We start from the raw sequence: 18,740 nt of genomic DNA, 5'->3' as shown, positions 1-18,740 counted from the left end.
AATAGTTTCACAGGCTATACAGCACAAAATATTAAAAATAAAATAACAAAAAAAAGAGTAACAAATCCTCCATTTTGCATTTAATTTTTCATTTGATTTCCAAAATTTAAGGCTTTCAAACCTCCTGTGCCTTATCTCTGCTCTCTTCTTCTGAAGGTGTTCTGTCCATAAATGCCAATAACTTGCAGATTACTGTGCTGCGTTTACAGTCAGATAATGTTCTTGGGGGGAACAGCTGGGTGTTCTGCTACTCCATTTCTGTTCTGCAAAATCAATTTTTTTATGGGTAGCTTGAAAATAAAGAAGAAACTGTTACGTGATTGCCTGTTGGCTGAGAATAGATAGTGTTACCTGAGTAAATCATGGTTATTTGCCTGTCTTTGCTCTGTTTCTTTACTGTCTGGGACCTAGAGGTGTTGAGCAAAGCTCTCAGTTTGTTGCAGGGCCTTGCTATTTTGGTCCTTTGTTATCCAAAATTAGTGGAGCACAAAATCTCATCTGAAACCTGAGTTGAGAATGATTTTGATTTAATTTCTGTTGCTGTTGTTCAGCTGATGTTTCTATAATCAGAATAAATGCCCTGAAAGAGTTTCACTTGGAAGGTCAGCGATTCACCTCCCATTCATCTCACTCTGTGGGAAGCGCAGTAATTCACTGTTGCAATTTAATTTGTAGCTTGGCTATTTGAGGAAATGCAGTTTAGATACCTGATCACTCCATTAGAAATACTGTATTATCAATGCAATCGGTTATGCATTATCTCTGTGCCTTTGTGTCTTTCCATGTCTCATCAATTCAGACTGTTTAATTTAATTTCAGAAGACCATTTTTACTGTGACTGCTGAACTACAGTACTACAGTACAGTGGAGACAATTCCTGAATGCCTATAAAGAAATTAATGGCAGGAGACGAGTCACCAAATAGTAGGCTTTGTTAAACTTAAAAAGCACACAAATTCTGGTAATGGTATGCTCAAGAATGACAAGAGCGACTGCTTTTTGTTAACTAGAGTTTTGTCTTTTTGTTTTTTTTTTTTTTTTTTTTCTCAAGTTTTTGTCTCCCACTCTGATTCTGGTCTTTTTTTTTTTTTGGCTCCTTTCCACAAGCCTTCTCACCGCCAAACGCTTAAAGATAAGACACAAGATTTCTCACTATATGCATAAAATGACTGTCTGGGGTTGCTCTAAACTCTCTCAGTAATGTCATACTCACAGTTCATTTAAATTTGTGAGTCATTCCATCGATTCAGGCATGCAGTGAATTAGGTCTTTAGTCTTGACACTCTTTTCTTAACAGCTGATGAAACCAAGACAGAAAATAGCGTCACGTCTCATCCACTCCCATGCTATAGCAGCACCAAGAGTTGCTATTTATTGTGCGCTTGAAACATGAATCCTTAACGTCAAAAGATGAGTGTGAATCATAATAGGATCCGGCAATTTTGAGACATTCAAATCTGGATTGCTTCTGTGCCTCTTCCTCCCAAAATTTTTTCTTTTTTTTTTTTTTTGTTTGATCAGCTTGAAGTAGTCTGTGAAGAGCCACCTGGTCCAGAACCCTTGGTTCTTTCAGATGTGGCAAGCTCTGTAGCTAAGCCAATTGGTGACCTTTTTGTTTTCCTTCCTTGTAGCCTTGATTGTAATATATAGTGTCATGGCTAACTAGGGATGTTAAGTGTTTTGCTCAAACATTTTCATGATCCAAAAGCTATGGTTAGGGTATGTTCCTTCCTCAAAAGCATTAGGGAATCCCACGGGCAACTTTATAAAACAAATTTCATTGCCCTTTACTCTGGACTTGGCCCTGACCTGAGGTTTTTTGAAAATGTCTGCAAGTTCTATGTTTCTGGATTCTTTTTTTTCCAGTGGGTCTTAAAAAAAAACAAAACAAAACAAACAAACAAAAAACAACAACAAACAGCATTGCTTAACATTTAGAGAAGCTTGAGGTTTCTGCTGTTTGATTTATTGTTGTTTTTTTTGCCACAGAATTGTTCTTATAGATAATGGTAGTAGAATTTGTTCCTCTTTCCGTCTTGGTAAGCTATGCAGCAGAGGTTACAAGAACCACAAATGCTTATAGTGTAAGTTGCTGCTGAAATAAAGAACAGTTAGGAATAAGACTGGTGTGAAGTTCCCCATTTTCCCATCAGAGGCCTGAATGGGACTGCTAATGAATGCTGACATGCTGATGAAATTTTTTTCCCCATTTCTGTGAATGCATGCAGAAAGAAGAGAGCAGTCCAAGTCAGCTACCTCAGCCTGCAGACTTTAGATGCAGAACTACTGACAGTGCAGTACAGCTTGAGGTTTCGCTGAAAAGAGTTTTCTCATGGAGACTAACTTGCGTGAAGAGGCTGGAAAGGTTTCTTCAACCCTAGTACAGGTGTTAGACCCAGAGAAAAAAAGAAAACACAGAATGTCATTGCTCTGTTTTGGGAAGTATCTCTTTGCATGTAGTCCTTAGTTCTTTGTGATTCATTGTTGAATTGCTTCTTTAACTAATTTCAGGAGTGAAACTGGTGTACCTTTAAAAGCAGAGAGGTATAGCTGTCTTTTTAAAGCTCTTCTGTGCTTCTTTATCATATAAAGCAAGTCTTGGTACAAGAGAGAATATCACCTTTATTTGTGTTGGTCTGTGTTCTTAGCTATTTGACTATGGAAATGCATGGGTCTGCTATGTCAATCACTGTAATAACCAATCTTCTGTCTTTAGAAGACATCAGCTGAAGAGGTGCCTGATAACTCTGCCCTGTTACAAGATACAAAGAAAGATGACAAACAAGGTATTCAAATGTTTTTTTTTCCTTTTTTTTTCTTTTTAGCTTAAATTTTGTGTGATAATTCGTAATTCCATATTTCAGCTGATAGAAGAAACGGTATGTTTAATTTCTAAGCTAGCTGTATGTTGCTGTAGGTTTAAAGAGACAGCTATTGACAGCAGCTGAGTTGAAGAAAAATATATGGATGGGTTTGCTTCAAAATCAGTTTTATCACATGTGGATGATATGCAGTACACCTTCTAAAACAGGCTTAGTCCAAAGGCAAATAATATTTTTACTTCATATTTCAACAAAGTTTCAATTGTCATTATCAGGAGTTTTGTAAGAATAAAAGCTAGATTGTGCCAAATTTGGGATTTCCCTTTTTTCGTCAAATAGCAACATTTCAGAATTAGTTTTGATTCCATTAAAAAAAAAAAAAAAGGAACCACTACCAACCCTATATTTTCTTGCAAAACAAAGGTTTTAGACAAACAGGACTGAAAATACTTGATTCATTTATGCCACTTGAAATATGGGAACAGCAAGCCATGTGAAATTGAAGTGATCTTTTCGTTTTTGCAATCAGCAGCTACTAGGGCTTCCAGAATTAGCACTGGATCATAGCATAGTCATTGCCTTTTATATTCTCTTTTCATTGACCTTTCAGGTTCTCACTTGTTGTCCCTCTCCCTCAGCTGTGGGACTAAAACAGTTGTGGGTATTTTCTTGTCTGATTCTCAGAACTGGATTATACATTCATAAAATAATAATAATAATAATTAAAAAAGGGGGTTGGTGTAGATCCTGACCTCCCATTTGTCCCCATGATAAGGAACTGTGAGACCAGGTAGTCCACATTCCTTCCAGTTACAGGTGTGACCAAGTTTGGCAGATTCCCAGTATCTCTGGGTCAAAGAAAGGTTGTCAGAGTTTGTAAGACGTTTGGGTAAGTCAGCATATTCCACAAAAATTGTGTTTTGTTGATAAGGTGTGTTTTGTTGTAAATCATGAAGTGTGAAAGCAGGACTTGAACCATGAAGGTTATTGCTTTCAAATGCTGAGGGAAGATTCACTTTTTACCTGAGGAATTTGTTTTCTTCCCTGTTTAGGCGAAGAACTTGTGCTTTGTTCTGGATAGGTGACATGTGAAATCAGATGGGAAGCTGCTTTGGTGCATGCAGTCCTTCACGGCTGAGGATCTGCTGTATTTGTGACAGAGATTCCTGCCTTTTCAGCCAAAGAACAAATGCTCTCGTTCTACTACTTATTGCTATTCTGGCAAATGAAGAGCAGATTGCTGTCCTGGCTGGGAAGAAGTTCCCAGACATCAAGAATCTGTAGTTCAGGACTGTAGAAGCAAATTTCCCTGCATTTTCAAAACGATACAAGTAAATTAGCTCGACTCTGTGAGCTAATACTGTTAAGTGGGGGAGATAGTGCAAACAGAACTGGATCCAAGAACCAGACTTTTCCCACATATGTTTTATTTGATGAAGGCAGATGGAGATGAGAGATTTCATTCCGAGTGGTCATTTATAATACGGTGTATTACACTGCATTAAAATATGCTACAAGGATGTCTTAAGAAAGTAATTAATAAAAGATGCGTAGACATGGATGGAACGGGAGTAAGTGCAAAGCATTGTGATCTCCTAAATTTTAGCCTCGGCTCTGTCAGTGCCATTTGACATCCCCTGGAGCAAGCTGGCGAGGCTTCAACTACCAAAAGCTGTTGTCTCTGTTGTGCCTTGGGTTTCGAGGTTTGTAGGTTCAGAGAGATGCATCCCAGCTCTGCCAGGTGTTGCTGGCTGCCGTCTGTGCAGGACTGCTGCATTGCTGAAACACAGGTCCTTCCTTTTGTGCATTCAAACCCCGAGTTCTCAAAATTTGGGATTATTTGGCAATTTGGGCATAGGCCTTTCTGTTCTTGACTTTTGTGCTACTAAGAGTAGTTACTGCTTTTGGGTGTTTGGTGTTCTGAGGATATTTTGCTACCTTTGGTTTCTTTTCATGTACGCTTGGCTTTATTAGACATTCCAACTGATACTGTTTTAGATGTTGCTTTCTCAGAGCTATGTCTACAGATATTACCTGCACATATTTAAAGAAATTTTCGTTTTGTTTGTTTTAATAAGCTCTTAAAGTAAGCACCGCTGTCAAGACAATACCAAAGGATTTTCAGCACTTGACTGTGAAAACAGGTAAGAAGAAAACCATTCACTTCTTACTGCCATTAGAATTTCAATCAAATGTTTCTGTATCACAGTGAACCTAAATTAATGTATTTTGATGTAATTTTTTGAGACCCTTTTTCCTCTTGTAATATTATACTACTGAAATTAGCTTTTACCTCATAATGATTACAATTTGCACACGTAATCTTAGTACTTCAGGATGTCAAAAGGTTCTCTTGCTTTCTTTCTCTTGTTTTTACTGTATGAGTGTTCTTCACATGTGGGAAATATTTATGGCGTAGCATTTTGAAAGGACTGTGTTTTTAGCTTTTCAATACTACAAATGAAATGCAATAGTGTTTTGTTGATAAAAAGGTCTTCTCCAGTATTAAACAAGAATGTAATGTTTTGGTGACTGTTCTGAAGTGGCTTGTTACTTTTGAAAAGAAATGAGCTTTTGTGTTTTCCTATAGGAGTTTTGGAAACAGATCTTGTGGCACATAAAGCATTGACACATCCTTTTGATTCAAGGGTGTTTCTCTTGTGAAACCACCAATGTTTTTTCTTTCTTCAACTCCAACATACCATCCGTGTTCTTGTCATACTGGAAAAATGTATTTCTGGAATGTCATATGTGAAAATTATTTAGCTGTTCCAGAAACTCTCCATACATTCAGTTCAGTTCATCAGGTCTCCTTGTCCCTCTTCTCTGTTAACCTCTTCCCTAAAGCGGTAAGAGTGTTGGCAAGGTCCCAGGGAAGCTAAACTTTGGACTTGCTTTCTTTTTCTTTTGCATAAATGTTTTTACTCGTGAAGATATCCTTGATTAAGAAAACTGACCCCAAATGTCTGTCACAGCAGTTTTGCCTTATAGCTCGATTTATTCATGGCTGCTCAACAGCTGCATGCCTCATTTCCCAACCTTTTTTTTTTTTTTTTTTTTTTTCCTGGCTTCTTCCCAAACACTTGGCAGCTACCAGATGTCCTATCTTCAGCTCCTATTCTTGAACAATTGCTGCTTCTCCTACAGCCAGCAAGCCACACACACAGCACCCCCTCTAAAGGGGAAAGGGGGGCCAGTGACACTTTCAGTTCTGTTCTCCCCCATCTCTGCCCACCACTTTTTGCCCAGGAGCACCCCAAGCAGTTTTATTTTCACTTCAGCATTTCCATCTTTGGTATGCTTAGGGAAAAAAAAATAAAAAATTGTCACCTGCACATCACCTTTGCCACTATTGTTTTTTTTTGCCCTGTGTCCTTTATTTCCTTGTAAGGGAGCTGTTCTGGGTGCCAACTGTATTCTTTTATCAATGCTGCTGTGTTTGCATACCAAGGGAAGCAGTGGCAGATTTCCACCCCATTGCCCTGACTCCTGTTGCTTTGGGAGTTTCACCTGTGTGGTCCTGCACATTAAGGATCTGATCAAGCACATTCTGAGGTTGCACAGTAAGACTGATGTTAGAAGTCAAAATATTTATCTATCCAGTGTGCTAGATAAAGCACAACTGAGTGCTTATTTCAGAATCAGTCATCATTCTGAAATGTCATCATAATTATTACACTTCAGGATGCAGATTCAGTTGGGATGAAGCAAGAGAAAATTTACATCCTTCATTTGGGCTATTTATGTAAATTCAGGAAAGATGATACTGCTGCGGTTCATTAAGGAAAAGTTTTCTTTGCCATCAGACTAGAAATTTGAAGTCAGTAAAACCTTCACGTGCTCAACATCTCTGCAAATCTATTTTATTTAGGCTCCTAAGTGTAAGATCATTGTTGGCCTTAGACTTTAAGGAATTAAGAGCCAAATTTGTGAACATTTAAATTTTGTATTTCTGCATAGGCCACTAATAAGAGATAAAAAGTGAGTCACTACATGTGATTTAAACTGGGGAATTCTTTTCTTTTCCTTATCAGTGTAGCATACTTGCACCTTTTAAAGCACAATTTTCCACTCAAGGTTCCATCCTGTAAAGCAGGGAGGCACCAGATATGTATAGTCCACTAGGCTCCAGCCAGAAGTCACGGAGTCAGCATCCTTGGGAATGTTACAGTGAACATGTGCTGGGAGAGGGGCTGGGAGCAGTTAAACGCCTAAACTGGCAACCTTCACACTCTCCTCTGGTGTGTGAGAATAAATAAGTTCATCATCATATATGATTTTAATTGGTCCAGATGGGGCTGTTCAATTCATCAGACTTTGCCAGGAATAATACAAACTTCTAAATACTAACTGTACTCAATTTACTCAACAGCTTTATTTTTTTTATTAGTCTCATGTAACGTAAGCGTCTCTATTCATAGCCATAGAAATAGGGAAAACTTGTGAACTGGCTAAATATTTTTGTATCATCTTGAATGCTTATGTTGTGCGTATGTGTAAACCTGCAGCTCACACATGAACCGTGCACAGAGTGCACCAAAATGTCTGCAGGCTGTACAGAAATGCTGCCACAATTCTTGTTTGCATGCCCTAATAATGAACTACCTGTTTTATAATAGCATTATATTTCATTTTATGAAAGGTTCACACTAAGGCTAGGTCTGGGTATTGTGTAACTGTAGCCTCAAATTTCCTGATTTTCAAAAGCTTATAAGAAAATCCTTGGCAGTAATATTATATTGCCATAATTTTTTATTAGTAGTCATATCAGGTCTCTCTCTTCCTTTTGTGTTTTCCTGTTTACCTCAACAAGATGTCCTCAGAGAGTTCTCATTCAGTTCAAAGAGTTCAATTTTACCTGTAGTTTTTTAGAAGTAAGGTTTTCTAAAAGAAGTATGAACAGAATTACTGTCTCTAAAAGAAGAAAAACTTGATGGTTCTTAAGCATTTCTTAGCTTGGAGAGAATTTATACTTCCTGTTTCTAAATGACATTTATTTAATAATTGTGCATGTAATTTAATAATCAGCAATTCAACATCGGAAAAATTGGGTCATATGGCTTGGCTGTAGGGAAGCAGTTTCTAAAGTTGTGCTCTCTGGGAGTCTGATGCAGAGAGGGGGATTATCACCACTGCATATTTTAAAAGTAATTCCCTCTCTCTTCTTTACTAAGAGTTTGTTGCACAGAAGGCTGGAATGACTGTGGGCCAGTTTGCTGGTGACAATAATCTACTAGAACTTGATTTATGAGTGTGTGTTTTTTTTTTGTTTTTTTTTTTTTTTGTATCAGTGTGGTACTGCATGACCCTGAAAGCGTATTTCCTTTATGAAGAAATAGTGTGTGGCTCTGCACGTGTCATATGCTATTTCTTGCATTCTGTATGCCTCAAGCCTCTTGTGTAGGGTCTATGCAGTGACACAGTGCCAGCCATTGGAAGGTCAGTATTTGCCAGCTGCTACCACAGCTAGCTCCTGCTCTGTTTGGGGGAGTCTGCTGTATTCTCAGGGAGTGCTGTACAGCGACTTTGTGCGTTGGGATCACTTATGCTGCTGCAGTACCTTGAGGGTATCTCAGTGGGCTGAATTTGAAAGCAATCACAGAGATATATTTTGTCAAGAATATTTTATGTCAGCAAGGAGCAAGGAGAGTAATAGTTCTCTGGGGACAGTGACAGGACCCGAGGGGATGGCATGGAGCTGGGACAGGGGAGGGTCAGGCTGGGGGTTAGGGAAAGGGTCTGCACCCAGAGGGGGGTCGGCCCTTGGACAGGCTGCCCAGGGATGTGGACACAGCACCGAGCCTGCTGGAGTTCAAGAGGCATTTGGACAACGCTCTCAGACACATGGTCTGATTTTTTTGGTGGTCCTTTGGGGACCCAGGAGTTGGACTCGATGATCCTTGTGGGTCCCTTCCAACTCAGGGTGTTCTATGATTCTATGAACAGTGTAAACCAAGGAACAGCTTCGAGGAATAACCCAGAGAAGGTGATTCAGTGCTGTTGTTTTTCTATCACATAAAGCCTGGTTGGGGGTGGCAGGATATTCAGGATTAACCCAAGTAAAATAGATATTTACATTGATAAAAATGTTTTTTACCAACGCTTAGCCTGGAAAACTTTCTACCTTGAATATCATTCCACCCCAGTGTCAAAGTAACCTCAACCTGATGTGTCAAAAGTTTTTGTGGGTGGCAAGAACATGGGCTTTTATACTAATTAGTTGAAGAATTTAGGAAGGACATAAACCTTTGTGCTTCGGTATGCAGGACAACACATAGATGTCTGGACCAGGAGGAAGGTGTTTTCTATGGACAGCTTATGCTATTTCTGTGTTGCTTGCCAGCACTTCTTTGTCACAATAGCATCAGACTTATTGCTTTCCCTGTTTTGTGTTAACCAAAGTAGAAGGTGAGGTTTTGACTGTGTTTGAGCTTTTGAATTCTTAGGGCATTTACACACTACAGAAGGAAAGGGGAAGGAGAAGTGAAAACAAATCCTCATTGCTCATGTGGGATGAGCAAGCTCTCACATCCACATTTGCCACACTCCCAGTTTTAATAAACACCGATCCCACAGCTCTTATTTAGCATGATTTGTTTTAGCAGGTGATATTTTCTTTTCTCTTTCAGCTCCTCAGGAACCTAATGCACTTAAAGCCAGACCCAGATCCAGGTACCACTTTCATTTCAGTTTCGGGATAAGACATACATTCCTCTGATGTTAGACACGATAACTGGTGTCGCGATGTTTTACTGGTGCCGTGCTGGAAGCACTGCTCAGACCTGAGAGATTTACCAGGAGGGATCTGTAAGCTCTGGATGCCCCAGGAGCACTGCCTAGCACCCTGTGGTCTTGGGTCACAAGACACTGGCATTTTTGCCCACCTGCCCATCCCGGCTGCCTCCTCGGGGTGGTGTTCCTGTGGAAGTCGGGGCAGTGGCTGCGTATGGAGGGAGATGCCTCACGCTCCCGCTGCAGCAGCAGCAGCTCAGCTCTCAGGTGTGGGTGAGTGCATCCTTTTGTTGGTGTGTGTGTGCGTGACTGGGGCTGGTTGGTTGTGGTGGAAGAGGCTTATGGAATCAACGCTGCTGTTTGAGGGAAATGGCACCTGCTGAATTTGGGTATTTTAAAGAAGAGGGAGACCTGTGCAAAGAAATACTGTGTATAAAAGTATTATGTTATGTATAAAGTATATATTATGTATTGTTTTTGTCTCTTCTGTTGTACAGCCCTATCATTCATTCACCTTAAAGCTTTTTTTTTTGAGCTGGTTGGGGAGCTTGATTTCTTTTTCTTAGGCTATAAGAGTATAGCAAGAGCTCTCTCCTAAGCTTGTCAAGGGCTGCTAATAAGAGAGGATGAGCAATCCACATAATGAATGAAGGTGGAAATCCTCTGTGCTTAGGACCCACATCCAGAAAGGCTGAACTGCCTTCTGTCATTTTTCTGCTCCTAGCCAAAGCTTTTTTGTTGTCACACTGTTCTAAATTCTCTTGATGATTACTGAATCGTGAAGTGCAAATATGCAAAATATACATAAAAATATTTTATGTAAGACACACACAAAGACATTTAAACAAAAAAAAATGCATAAAATAGCAAGCATTGTTTAAACATTTGAACAAGTCACTTGAATGTGACTACTGTGTCACACATGACTGTCTCACATGTGACTGTATCTCACTGTGTCAATGCAGAAGTTGGGGCAAAAGTTCCCTAGGCACATCCTTGCACCCAGACCTTCAGCCTGGTACAGCCTGGAGGGCTCTACAGCCTCTGGGCTGTCTGTCTTCATGCGTGTCTCACCACCAGAGGCTACAATTCAAGTCTCTTAGAGCTCCCAGCTCAGGAGGCTGGCTCTCTAGTGTGAGCTGTGCAGACTCTTAGCTGCTTACTCGTAGGTGCCCAGGTCTGCCTGTTGTAAGCAGCGATTCACTGTCATAGGGCGATGTGTTGGCAGTGCTGCAGCAGGCATATTTTTATCTAGTAGTTGCTGTCTTATTCTTTCTTTAAAAAAAAAATCTCAAACTGTTAGGTTGTACAATTGTAAGGCAAGTAAAATATACACCACATATTATGGAAAATAAAAGTATAAGACAGTAAAAAACAGGCAAACAAAACCAACAAAAAACATTCCCATTTATTTCAGAGGGGTTGGATTAGGTCTTAAATGATAGGGCCATGGAATTCAGAGCTCTACCAAGATTGAAAAATTCAGCATCAGCAGAGGTTTTTGTGTCACATGTAAATTTTGAAGCAATTGCAGCTTTCACTCCTGTATTTATTAAAGTTTACATCAGAAATACAGGATCAGCATTGCCAAATGTCTGTCCCGCTAAATAGCTGTGTTCTAACAACAGCCTGCTTGGCAAGAAAAGATCCGTTTCCCATTAGTGGGAGTTATTTCTGTTCTCCTCGAATGTGTTTTTGGTCTTGCCTGTCATGCATAATGTATTACAGTAAGTATAACATCTCACGTTGTCAATGCTCATTTTGAACAAAGCTCTCGGTCGTGCAGAAAAAAATGGTAACTGCAACCACTGAAAAATATTGGACACTACTCAGCAAAATCAGAGTTCTTAGCAAATGCACTGCGCTGGGATTAGCATGATATGGACTTACCTGGAGCGGCCTAGGAAGGTGTACTGAGATACATACTTGAACAGTATGGGGGTTGCTTTGGATTCACTCATTTTTCTGGATTTTTTGGAATTTGGTGACAGTTTGCTCTGAAAAAATTTACTCTGGTAGTTAGAATATCACAGTTTGCAAAATATGTACTTGCAAGAGGCAAGTTGAAGCTATACCTCTATAAACACTACTCTCAGTTGTGAAAGGCAAGCAAAAGAAGCTGTAAAGAAAATTATTTTATACCTGCATTTATTCAAAATAGTTGCTGCAATTATCATAGTGGCAGTTAAAGATACACAAGAAGAGCCTGAAACTGTGGTATAAAAAAGCCTTAAAAAATATTAGCCATCAGTGTGACCCATCCATTTCCCAAGATGCATGGTTCCCTCTGTTGCCAAATAAATCTGCCTTGTTATAAGGGGAACTTAAGTCAGTAGGGCGAGGGATTTCCACCATGAACTTGAGTTCTGGTCAGTGTATTTTTAGATACTGTTCACTGTAGTTGTTTAAGATGAATTTCTGAAATAAAATATTTTCTGCTTTTAAATCTTTCCCTCCTTAGGTCTTATTCTAGCACATCAATAGAAGACGCCATGAAAAAGGGAGAAGAGCCCCCCACTCCACCTCCAAGGCCACAGAAATCACATTCCAGAGCTTCCTCTTTGGACCTGAACAAAATATTTCAACAAAACACACAAGGTAAAGTTTGCTTTCTTTCCTTCTTTTGAGACCATTTAGGTTAGTTGAGTATTTGGCAAATTGATCTGTTTGCACGAATGCTTGACAATATGTACATATGCTTGTCTGTGCTATAGACAGTAATATACTGTGGAACAGAAGAAGTTGCACTTTACTGCATTACATCACCAGTGAGGGGAAAAATCACTCTGTTGCCATAATTAAGGTGATTATAATGTTTTCTGGCACGATAACAGGAAGCCTAACATATGGTAGTCTGTCATCACTGACTGTTTATAACTAGCCTTGCTGTTTAAACAGTTCTCATCAGTAACTACAATACATTTGATTTTTATTACTATTTATTTTTTTGTAGTTCAGAAGCAGGAAGAAAACCCTGAATGTTTAAACTGGGAGAAAGTGTAATTTGTCGTGTGCAAACGTTTACGATGTTAAAGTCTTCCATATGCATGGGGGCAATCAGAAACCATTCTTTGACTAAAAAGAAAGGGAAATTTCTTTTGACATGGGTACATGATGAGGGGAGAGAAAGACATAGAATACTGGCTGGAGGGAAATGAAGGGAAACCATTCTCCAGTGCTTTAGTGTTGGAGCGTTGCTTTTGTGTTGCACAGCGAGCGGTGGAAAGAGGAGCTGTTTGTTCAGGAGAGCAGGCACCCAGCGTTGCTGTGCTCTGCCAGTGTCCTTGAACCAGGCCAGAGGTTTATGCAGCACACACCAATCATCTGATTCAAGGACTAGGTTAAACATGGTCATGTTTATGCTTCAGAGGAACGCCAAGGTCTGACTGTGTCAAGGAATGTTTTAACTGGGTTCTCTTATGTGGTTGTTGGAGTTGAAAGGAAAGAGTTTCACCTCTTGCTATATAAGACATTCTTTTGTGCAAACACCAGGCAGAATTCAAGAGTCCTGTTATATGTGCTGAACCCTGAAACTCACTAGGAATAAACAAATTTTGTTTTTTCCTTACACAGAGAAGCAATTCTCAATCTTTGACTGTGGTTCCTGTGCAGGGATCTATTGCCCCCAATTTTGATTTCGTTAACATCAAAAAGAAAACAAATGGAGCCAAGTACACATTTCCTAAGGCAGCAAATATTCTCAGAATCCAGATAAAAAGCATAGCTGGAAAGAAATAAACTTGGATTTAAGTTTCTCTTGGAACACGAATGAAAGGAGAATGTAAATTTTCTAAGAAATCAATCTGTGAATGAGAAGTAACATCTTGCTTTGAAATGGATCTTCTTGAAAGTCACCATTACTTTTGATGTAAAGTGAATTCTTCTGGGTAACTTAACAAACTGAAAGTGTTATAAAATATGAGCGACAGAGAAAGGATAATTTATCGATACATTTTGTAGGACTTCATCACTGGAAATGGGACAAGTAATAGGGGATAGGCAATTGCTCATTTGGGAACCAGGAAAAAAGAAAATAAAGTACATTCGATACCCTAAAACTATTCATCATACTCAGTTCAAAATTATAGATATTTATAGCTGGAATGAGAATTGGCTCTAGGTTGACAAAACCTGAAATATTGTGTGCTACCAAATTGCAGAAATGTGAAAAGTCTTCCAGAAGTTCAGCTTCCTTCTTTGCCTGCAGGGTCTTGGCCTACAATTTTCTGCACTCTTGAATGTGCCTTGGTGGCGATACTAAATGTTTGGGGTGGCCTTGTTTCAGTCTCTTCTAATGGAGCTCTTCTATTTTGTATCAAAAATGTAAATACTCATTGTGGAAGAATAAGGAGAAATTTGTTGCCTTAGAGGATTTAAGGAAGAATTTCTTAAACAATTTGTAGCCTTCCGCTAATAAGGGTTCCAGTTCAAAGTCTGCATCCTCAGAAAGAGGAGGAATTAAATCAAGCCATCCCAGCACCCCCAGGTACTGTGGTGCATTTACCTTGCCTTATTTTGTTTCATTAAAAATGTCTGCATTGGAAATGCTATTTTAAGGTCTTTATTCTACGGAGAAAGGTGAGCATGCTCTTTTCCATCATTAAGTCCCGAACGTTTGTTATTCTGTAACATCCTATTGATAATAAGACTTTATACAGTTGCTTTATTTTCTTCTACATATCTTATTTTCACCACCTCCCTTTTTTTCATTCTTTCTCTATTAGACTTGCTTTTCATGAGAAGTTCCAGTCTTATTTTGTGTATTCAGATAACCTTTGTCATCTAAAGACAGTTCTTCCTCATGGGGTGGTCATTGTTTAATAGCCAAATGCTCTAATGAGGTGCAATTTCTAAAAACAGAGTTTGCAAGACAGCAGAGAAATTGAGAGCTGTCACCTTAAACCAAAGAGCCCTGGAAAAGCAAGTGAGTGTACATGCTCATGTCAAGTAAATTGCTGACACTTGTATAATAACGAGCTGTATTCTTATTTCTGCTGACAGTATAAAGGATGAATTTAGAATAGTTTCCATCTGCAATCAGAAGATACAATTATATAGATCATGTGGTGGCAATGTACTATTTAGGTTTCTTGGTGATTGGGATAATATATCCTGGCATAAATATCGAACCTGATGAGTGTCTATCAGCAAGTTAGTTAATTACCTTCTGTCCTAATGTACTCTTGACTGATTTTTTGCTTTATGTTTTCTATCTGCTTTCCTTTCTTCCTAGGTTTTAAAAAACAGTCTCGTTGTTAAAGCTGAGCCACATAAATTAGCAGCTGGAATGGCCATCCCTTTTAGCACCTCTAGCACCACTGTGTTGCCTAGTGTCAGTACAGACAGTACAATTGGCCATTTTAACAGCTTTCAGGGTGCATCCTATGTGATTAGAATAATTCTGTTCTGGTACATTGGATTTTGTCCTATTAATTTTTGTTCAGAAATGATCACAATTGTGTGAGTTTGGTGAATAATCTGCTCTGGCAAGAGTGCTCAGTAGTATTAAGTTTTGCTTTCAGTTCCTCATTGGTCATGTTGACCTATGGTTATCGTGTCTTTAATTGTAAAGCCATCTGTGGTTTGGAGCATTTTTGGGTGTATTTCATTTTTAAAGGGCAGAAGAAGAAAAGTCTCTTCTCTTCAGGTAAATTCAGCCAATGACTGTGGCAGATCCCTCTTCTGTTTTGTTTGTGTTTTGCTTCATTTACTGCATGTGCTATATCATGCTTACCACCCATATTATGATAACCTAAAACCCTAACTTTTCAAATTTCCTATAATTACTGAACTGCTCTAGATAGGCATTTGAGTTGTATACACAAGAGTATTGTTGTTCTATCTATCTGTGTGTGTGTGTGGATGTGGGTGTGCAAAAAAGAAAAAGTGTGCATGTGTGTGTATATATATATGTATAAATAAGTATATATATATATGTATATATATAAAAACCCTTCTGTTTGTGTTCGTCAAGGCCACGAGTCAAGATGACAGTAATTTTAGAAGATAATGTGTGTGTGGCAAGCTATAGGAGTGTATTTTATCATTTACTGTGCTGGTTTTTCTCAGTTGTGACCTGAAGAATAATTCCTCAGGTGATCTGGCATAGTTGAGAAAACATGTATAGTAGAATGACCTTATTTTACGTTAAAGAAACCTCAGGAAGTTCAACATTAGGGTTATTAATTACTGGCATCAGTGAAGCATCATGGCTATTGCTAACAGTTTTTTCTCCCCCAAACTGTCCTGGGATACCCCTGGTTTTTGCTTAGCTTTGAAGGGTGATGCATGTTTTCTCAAGCATTGCACAAACAAATTGCCTCAGTGAAAGTTTCACTGTCTTGAGACAGAGGATTTCTAAAACCCCACTAGTCCCTGAAGAGTTTTTCCCACAGTATCCATGAACGAGGCTGTTACTGAATTTAACTAGGGCAAAATCACTGCATACCAGCCTATCGTGTGAGTGCACAATGATTTCTGTTAAGACTCATTAAAATTTTCTATTTTTTTTATCATGTAGTCTCCGTGTTAGCATCTGACAAAAATTCAGCACAGCTAGATTCTCGGTGTATTTCTTCTTGTTGAATGTATAATCTCTGGCATTTGTCCTATGTACACATGAAGAAAATATTTGGCTGGGTTTTATGCATTCCTGGAAAGACAACAGCAGGTTTTAAGTACAAAAAAAAATGTCAGTTTAAATACGTGCGTGACCTGGTTTACATCTTCATTTCTCCTCTAGCCTGCTGTCTAGCCAGATACAAGCCGAGAGCTCCTAGCGTGAACACTGAGAGCCTGTGGCCGGCAAAGCTTTTCTGCACTGGTCACAGAGGTGTTTGCAGAATTAGCTCCTCTGGGGGTTCCTTGGGCCCCCCGCTGCCTGTCCCACTGATGAGGTGAGGGATCAGGCACTGAGGGAGCCAGCATTGCTGCAGCATGGTGCCTGCGGGGTCCGCCACATAGCCACACTTCGCCCTCTCCAGCAGCAGAAAGCCAGGGTCTGCCTCAGGGTAAGAGGGGCTGGGGCAAGTCCCAGCTTTACGATTAAAACCAAAAGATGTCTTCAGGCATTTTGCTCAATTAAATTTTCTGCCCATGACAACTACTAAAGAATTTAATTCTGGGTGGTGACAGCAGTCTGGGGCTTGTTAGGGTGACACTGATGCCTCTGAAATAAAATAAAATATATCAAAGAGTAGAAGACGTTTTATTTCCCACTTAGTTCCATTCTTGAATTTTGTAACTTCTTTTAATTAACAGTTCTGTAGAACAAAAGAAACGTGTTTGGAAAAGAGGATTTGCTTTGATGAAACAACATAGTTGTCATAGGCAGCGTAGTTTCATGTTGATGTGGAAGCAGGCTGAACGTCTCTCTGTAATTTTTCAAAACAGCCCTGTAACTATTTATGAATGAATTCTAGACTGGATTTTTTCAGTCCTCGTCTGCTTATGAACCTTATCTCCTGCGGAGGCTGCCCTGCAGTAAGGAACACGTGCAGCACAGGCACCGTTTCATACGTGGGCATGTAAGCAAACACTTGGTGTAACTTGGGTTTGATCCATGGGGGATGTGGGTTTCAGCCTGTAACATAGGGCTAATACATTTACTTCTTTCTCTCTTTCACCGTGTGAGGTGTTAAGTACCACACATACTCAGTAAAGAGGGAACACCCTAGTGTATGAAAAAAAAGTCCTTTTTTTGATACCTTTGAAGAGCAAGGGTCCTCTCTTTGATGCTTCCATTACTTCATCGAGCGCTCCTTATTTCGTTCAACCAGCACAACCTTTCCTTGAATGTATGGCCTTAGGGTGTTTATTTTCTAAGCGTGGAGTTTTCTGAAGAGCAGGAATCTGTTGAGATGTTTTTCAGATTTGCCCAACCACAGACAACTTTTGTTTATTTCTGTATGGTTTTAGTCCAGGTATCAAATAAAATAGTTCAGTAATTGTGTAGGAGAGAGGATGTGGAGAACTAAAATGCTGCTGCGCTATTATACACATTTTTATGGAAACTGATCCAAATACATACCCAAATACTGTTTTCAGCTGTTTGCAGCTACATCATATTTGTAGCTCAGGGAGCAAATGCAGGTGACTCTCCTTTGGGCACATAGAACTGGGTACTAAAACACCTGACAAAGTTAACATAGCTACGGTTATTGCATTATTTTTTGTATTATTTATGCTTATTGGTATTTTCTAGGAAATATCTGTATCTATTAAGGTTAGCTGTAAGTCTTAGCTACCAAAGACAAGCTCTTAAGGAATTATGGAGTCATGTTGTTTATGTTACCATAAATAACAATTTCCCAATTAACTTTTTGGTTCAAAGTTGAAGTGACAAGAGGAATCCAGAATAATAACGCACTTTTAATGCTGAATTTAAATCACAGTGAATTTAATTAAGTAATTACTTGTCATGAGTCCTTCCTCTCATCATGCTTATATTGCTCTCTATTTAGTAAAATCCAACTACTTTCTTGGGTAATAAATAGGGCAGAAATTTATTCATGTTGTAGTACTGTGCTGTCTTTCATATTGCTGTCCTGTGTTTGTTAATCGGTCCAAAAGATTAAATTAGGAAGGTGACAATTCTGGACGACCTTTATTTTAGCAGAGCAATAATGCCTACGATCATCAGCATAATATTGCCTTTTGCTGAATATTGTTTGCACAATATACAAGAGTTCTGATGTCAGCTTTGTAGAGTTAAGAGTGCAGAGTCCAGTTAACATGTTCAATTGTAAGGGTTGTAACAATTAAAATTAAAAAAAATGCCTGTTACGCTTAAACCAAAGCACAGAAAAGCCAAAACTGAGCTGATACTCATAATACTTTTTTCTCAGCCACTGACCCACTGCAAAGAAAATATGTGGAAATGCTTTCTTAACATAAATTTTGCCTTTTTTTTTTTTTTTTTTTTTTTTTTAAAGCAGAGAATAGCTTTTTCATTCTTTCACTGAAGCTGCTGTTTCCTTGCAGTCCTGTTCCCTTTAAGAATATATGTGTTACTGAACTGAGCATATTGTGAATAAAATATGAAAGTTGTCCTCTGATTTGCATGGAAGAGTTTTATGCCTTTCAGCCTTTTAGATTTTTTTGTGAAGGATATATGTGTTTACAGCTATGTAGCTAATTTCTTTGTCCAGATGGACAAGGACATAATCAAGATTGAATGGGCTGAAG

General features: G+C 39.0%; 1 protein-coding gene across 1 annotated transcript in view; it reads left to right on the top strand.

The window, feature by feature from the left end:
- The window catches only part of REPS2 (RALBP1 associated Eps domain containing 2), a 95,875-nt gene that overhangs the window by 47,851 nt on the left and 29,284 nt on the right, over positions 1–18,740 (top strand). The window contains exons 10-13 of the mRNA XM_032194880.1: positions 2,717–2,786; positions 4,901–4,966; positions 9,452–9,494; positions 12,016–12,152. Coding sequence (XP_032050771.1) covers positions 2,717–2,786; positions 4,901–4,966; positions 9,452–9,494; positions 12,016–12,152 — 316 coding nt within the window. The remainder of the gene's footprint in view (positions 1–2,716; positions 2,787–4,900; positions 4,967–9,451; positions 9,495–12,015; positions 12,153–18,740) is intronic.

Source organism: Aythya fuligula, chromosome 1, assembly GCF_009819795.1.
Source record: "Aythya fuligula isolate bAytFul2 chromosome 1, bAytFul2.pri, whole genome shotgun sequence".
NCBI classification, from domain to species: Eukaryota; Metazoa; Chordata; class Aves; order Anseriformes; family Anatidae; genus Aythya; species Aythya fuligula.
The sequence above is the reverse complement of the archived record's forward strand: the minus strand, read 5'-3'. Positions and strand labels throughout refer to the sequence as shown.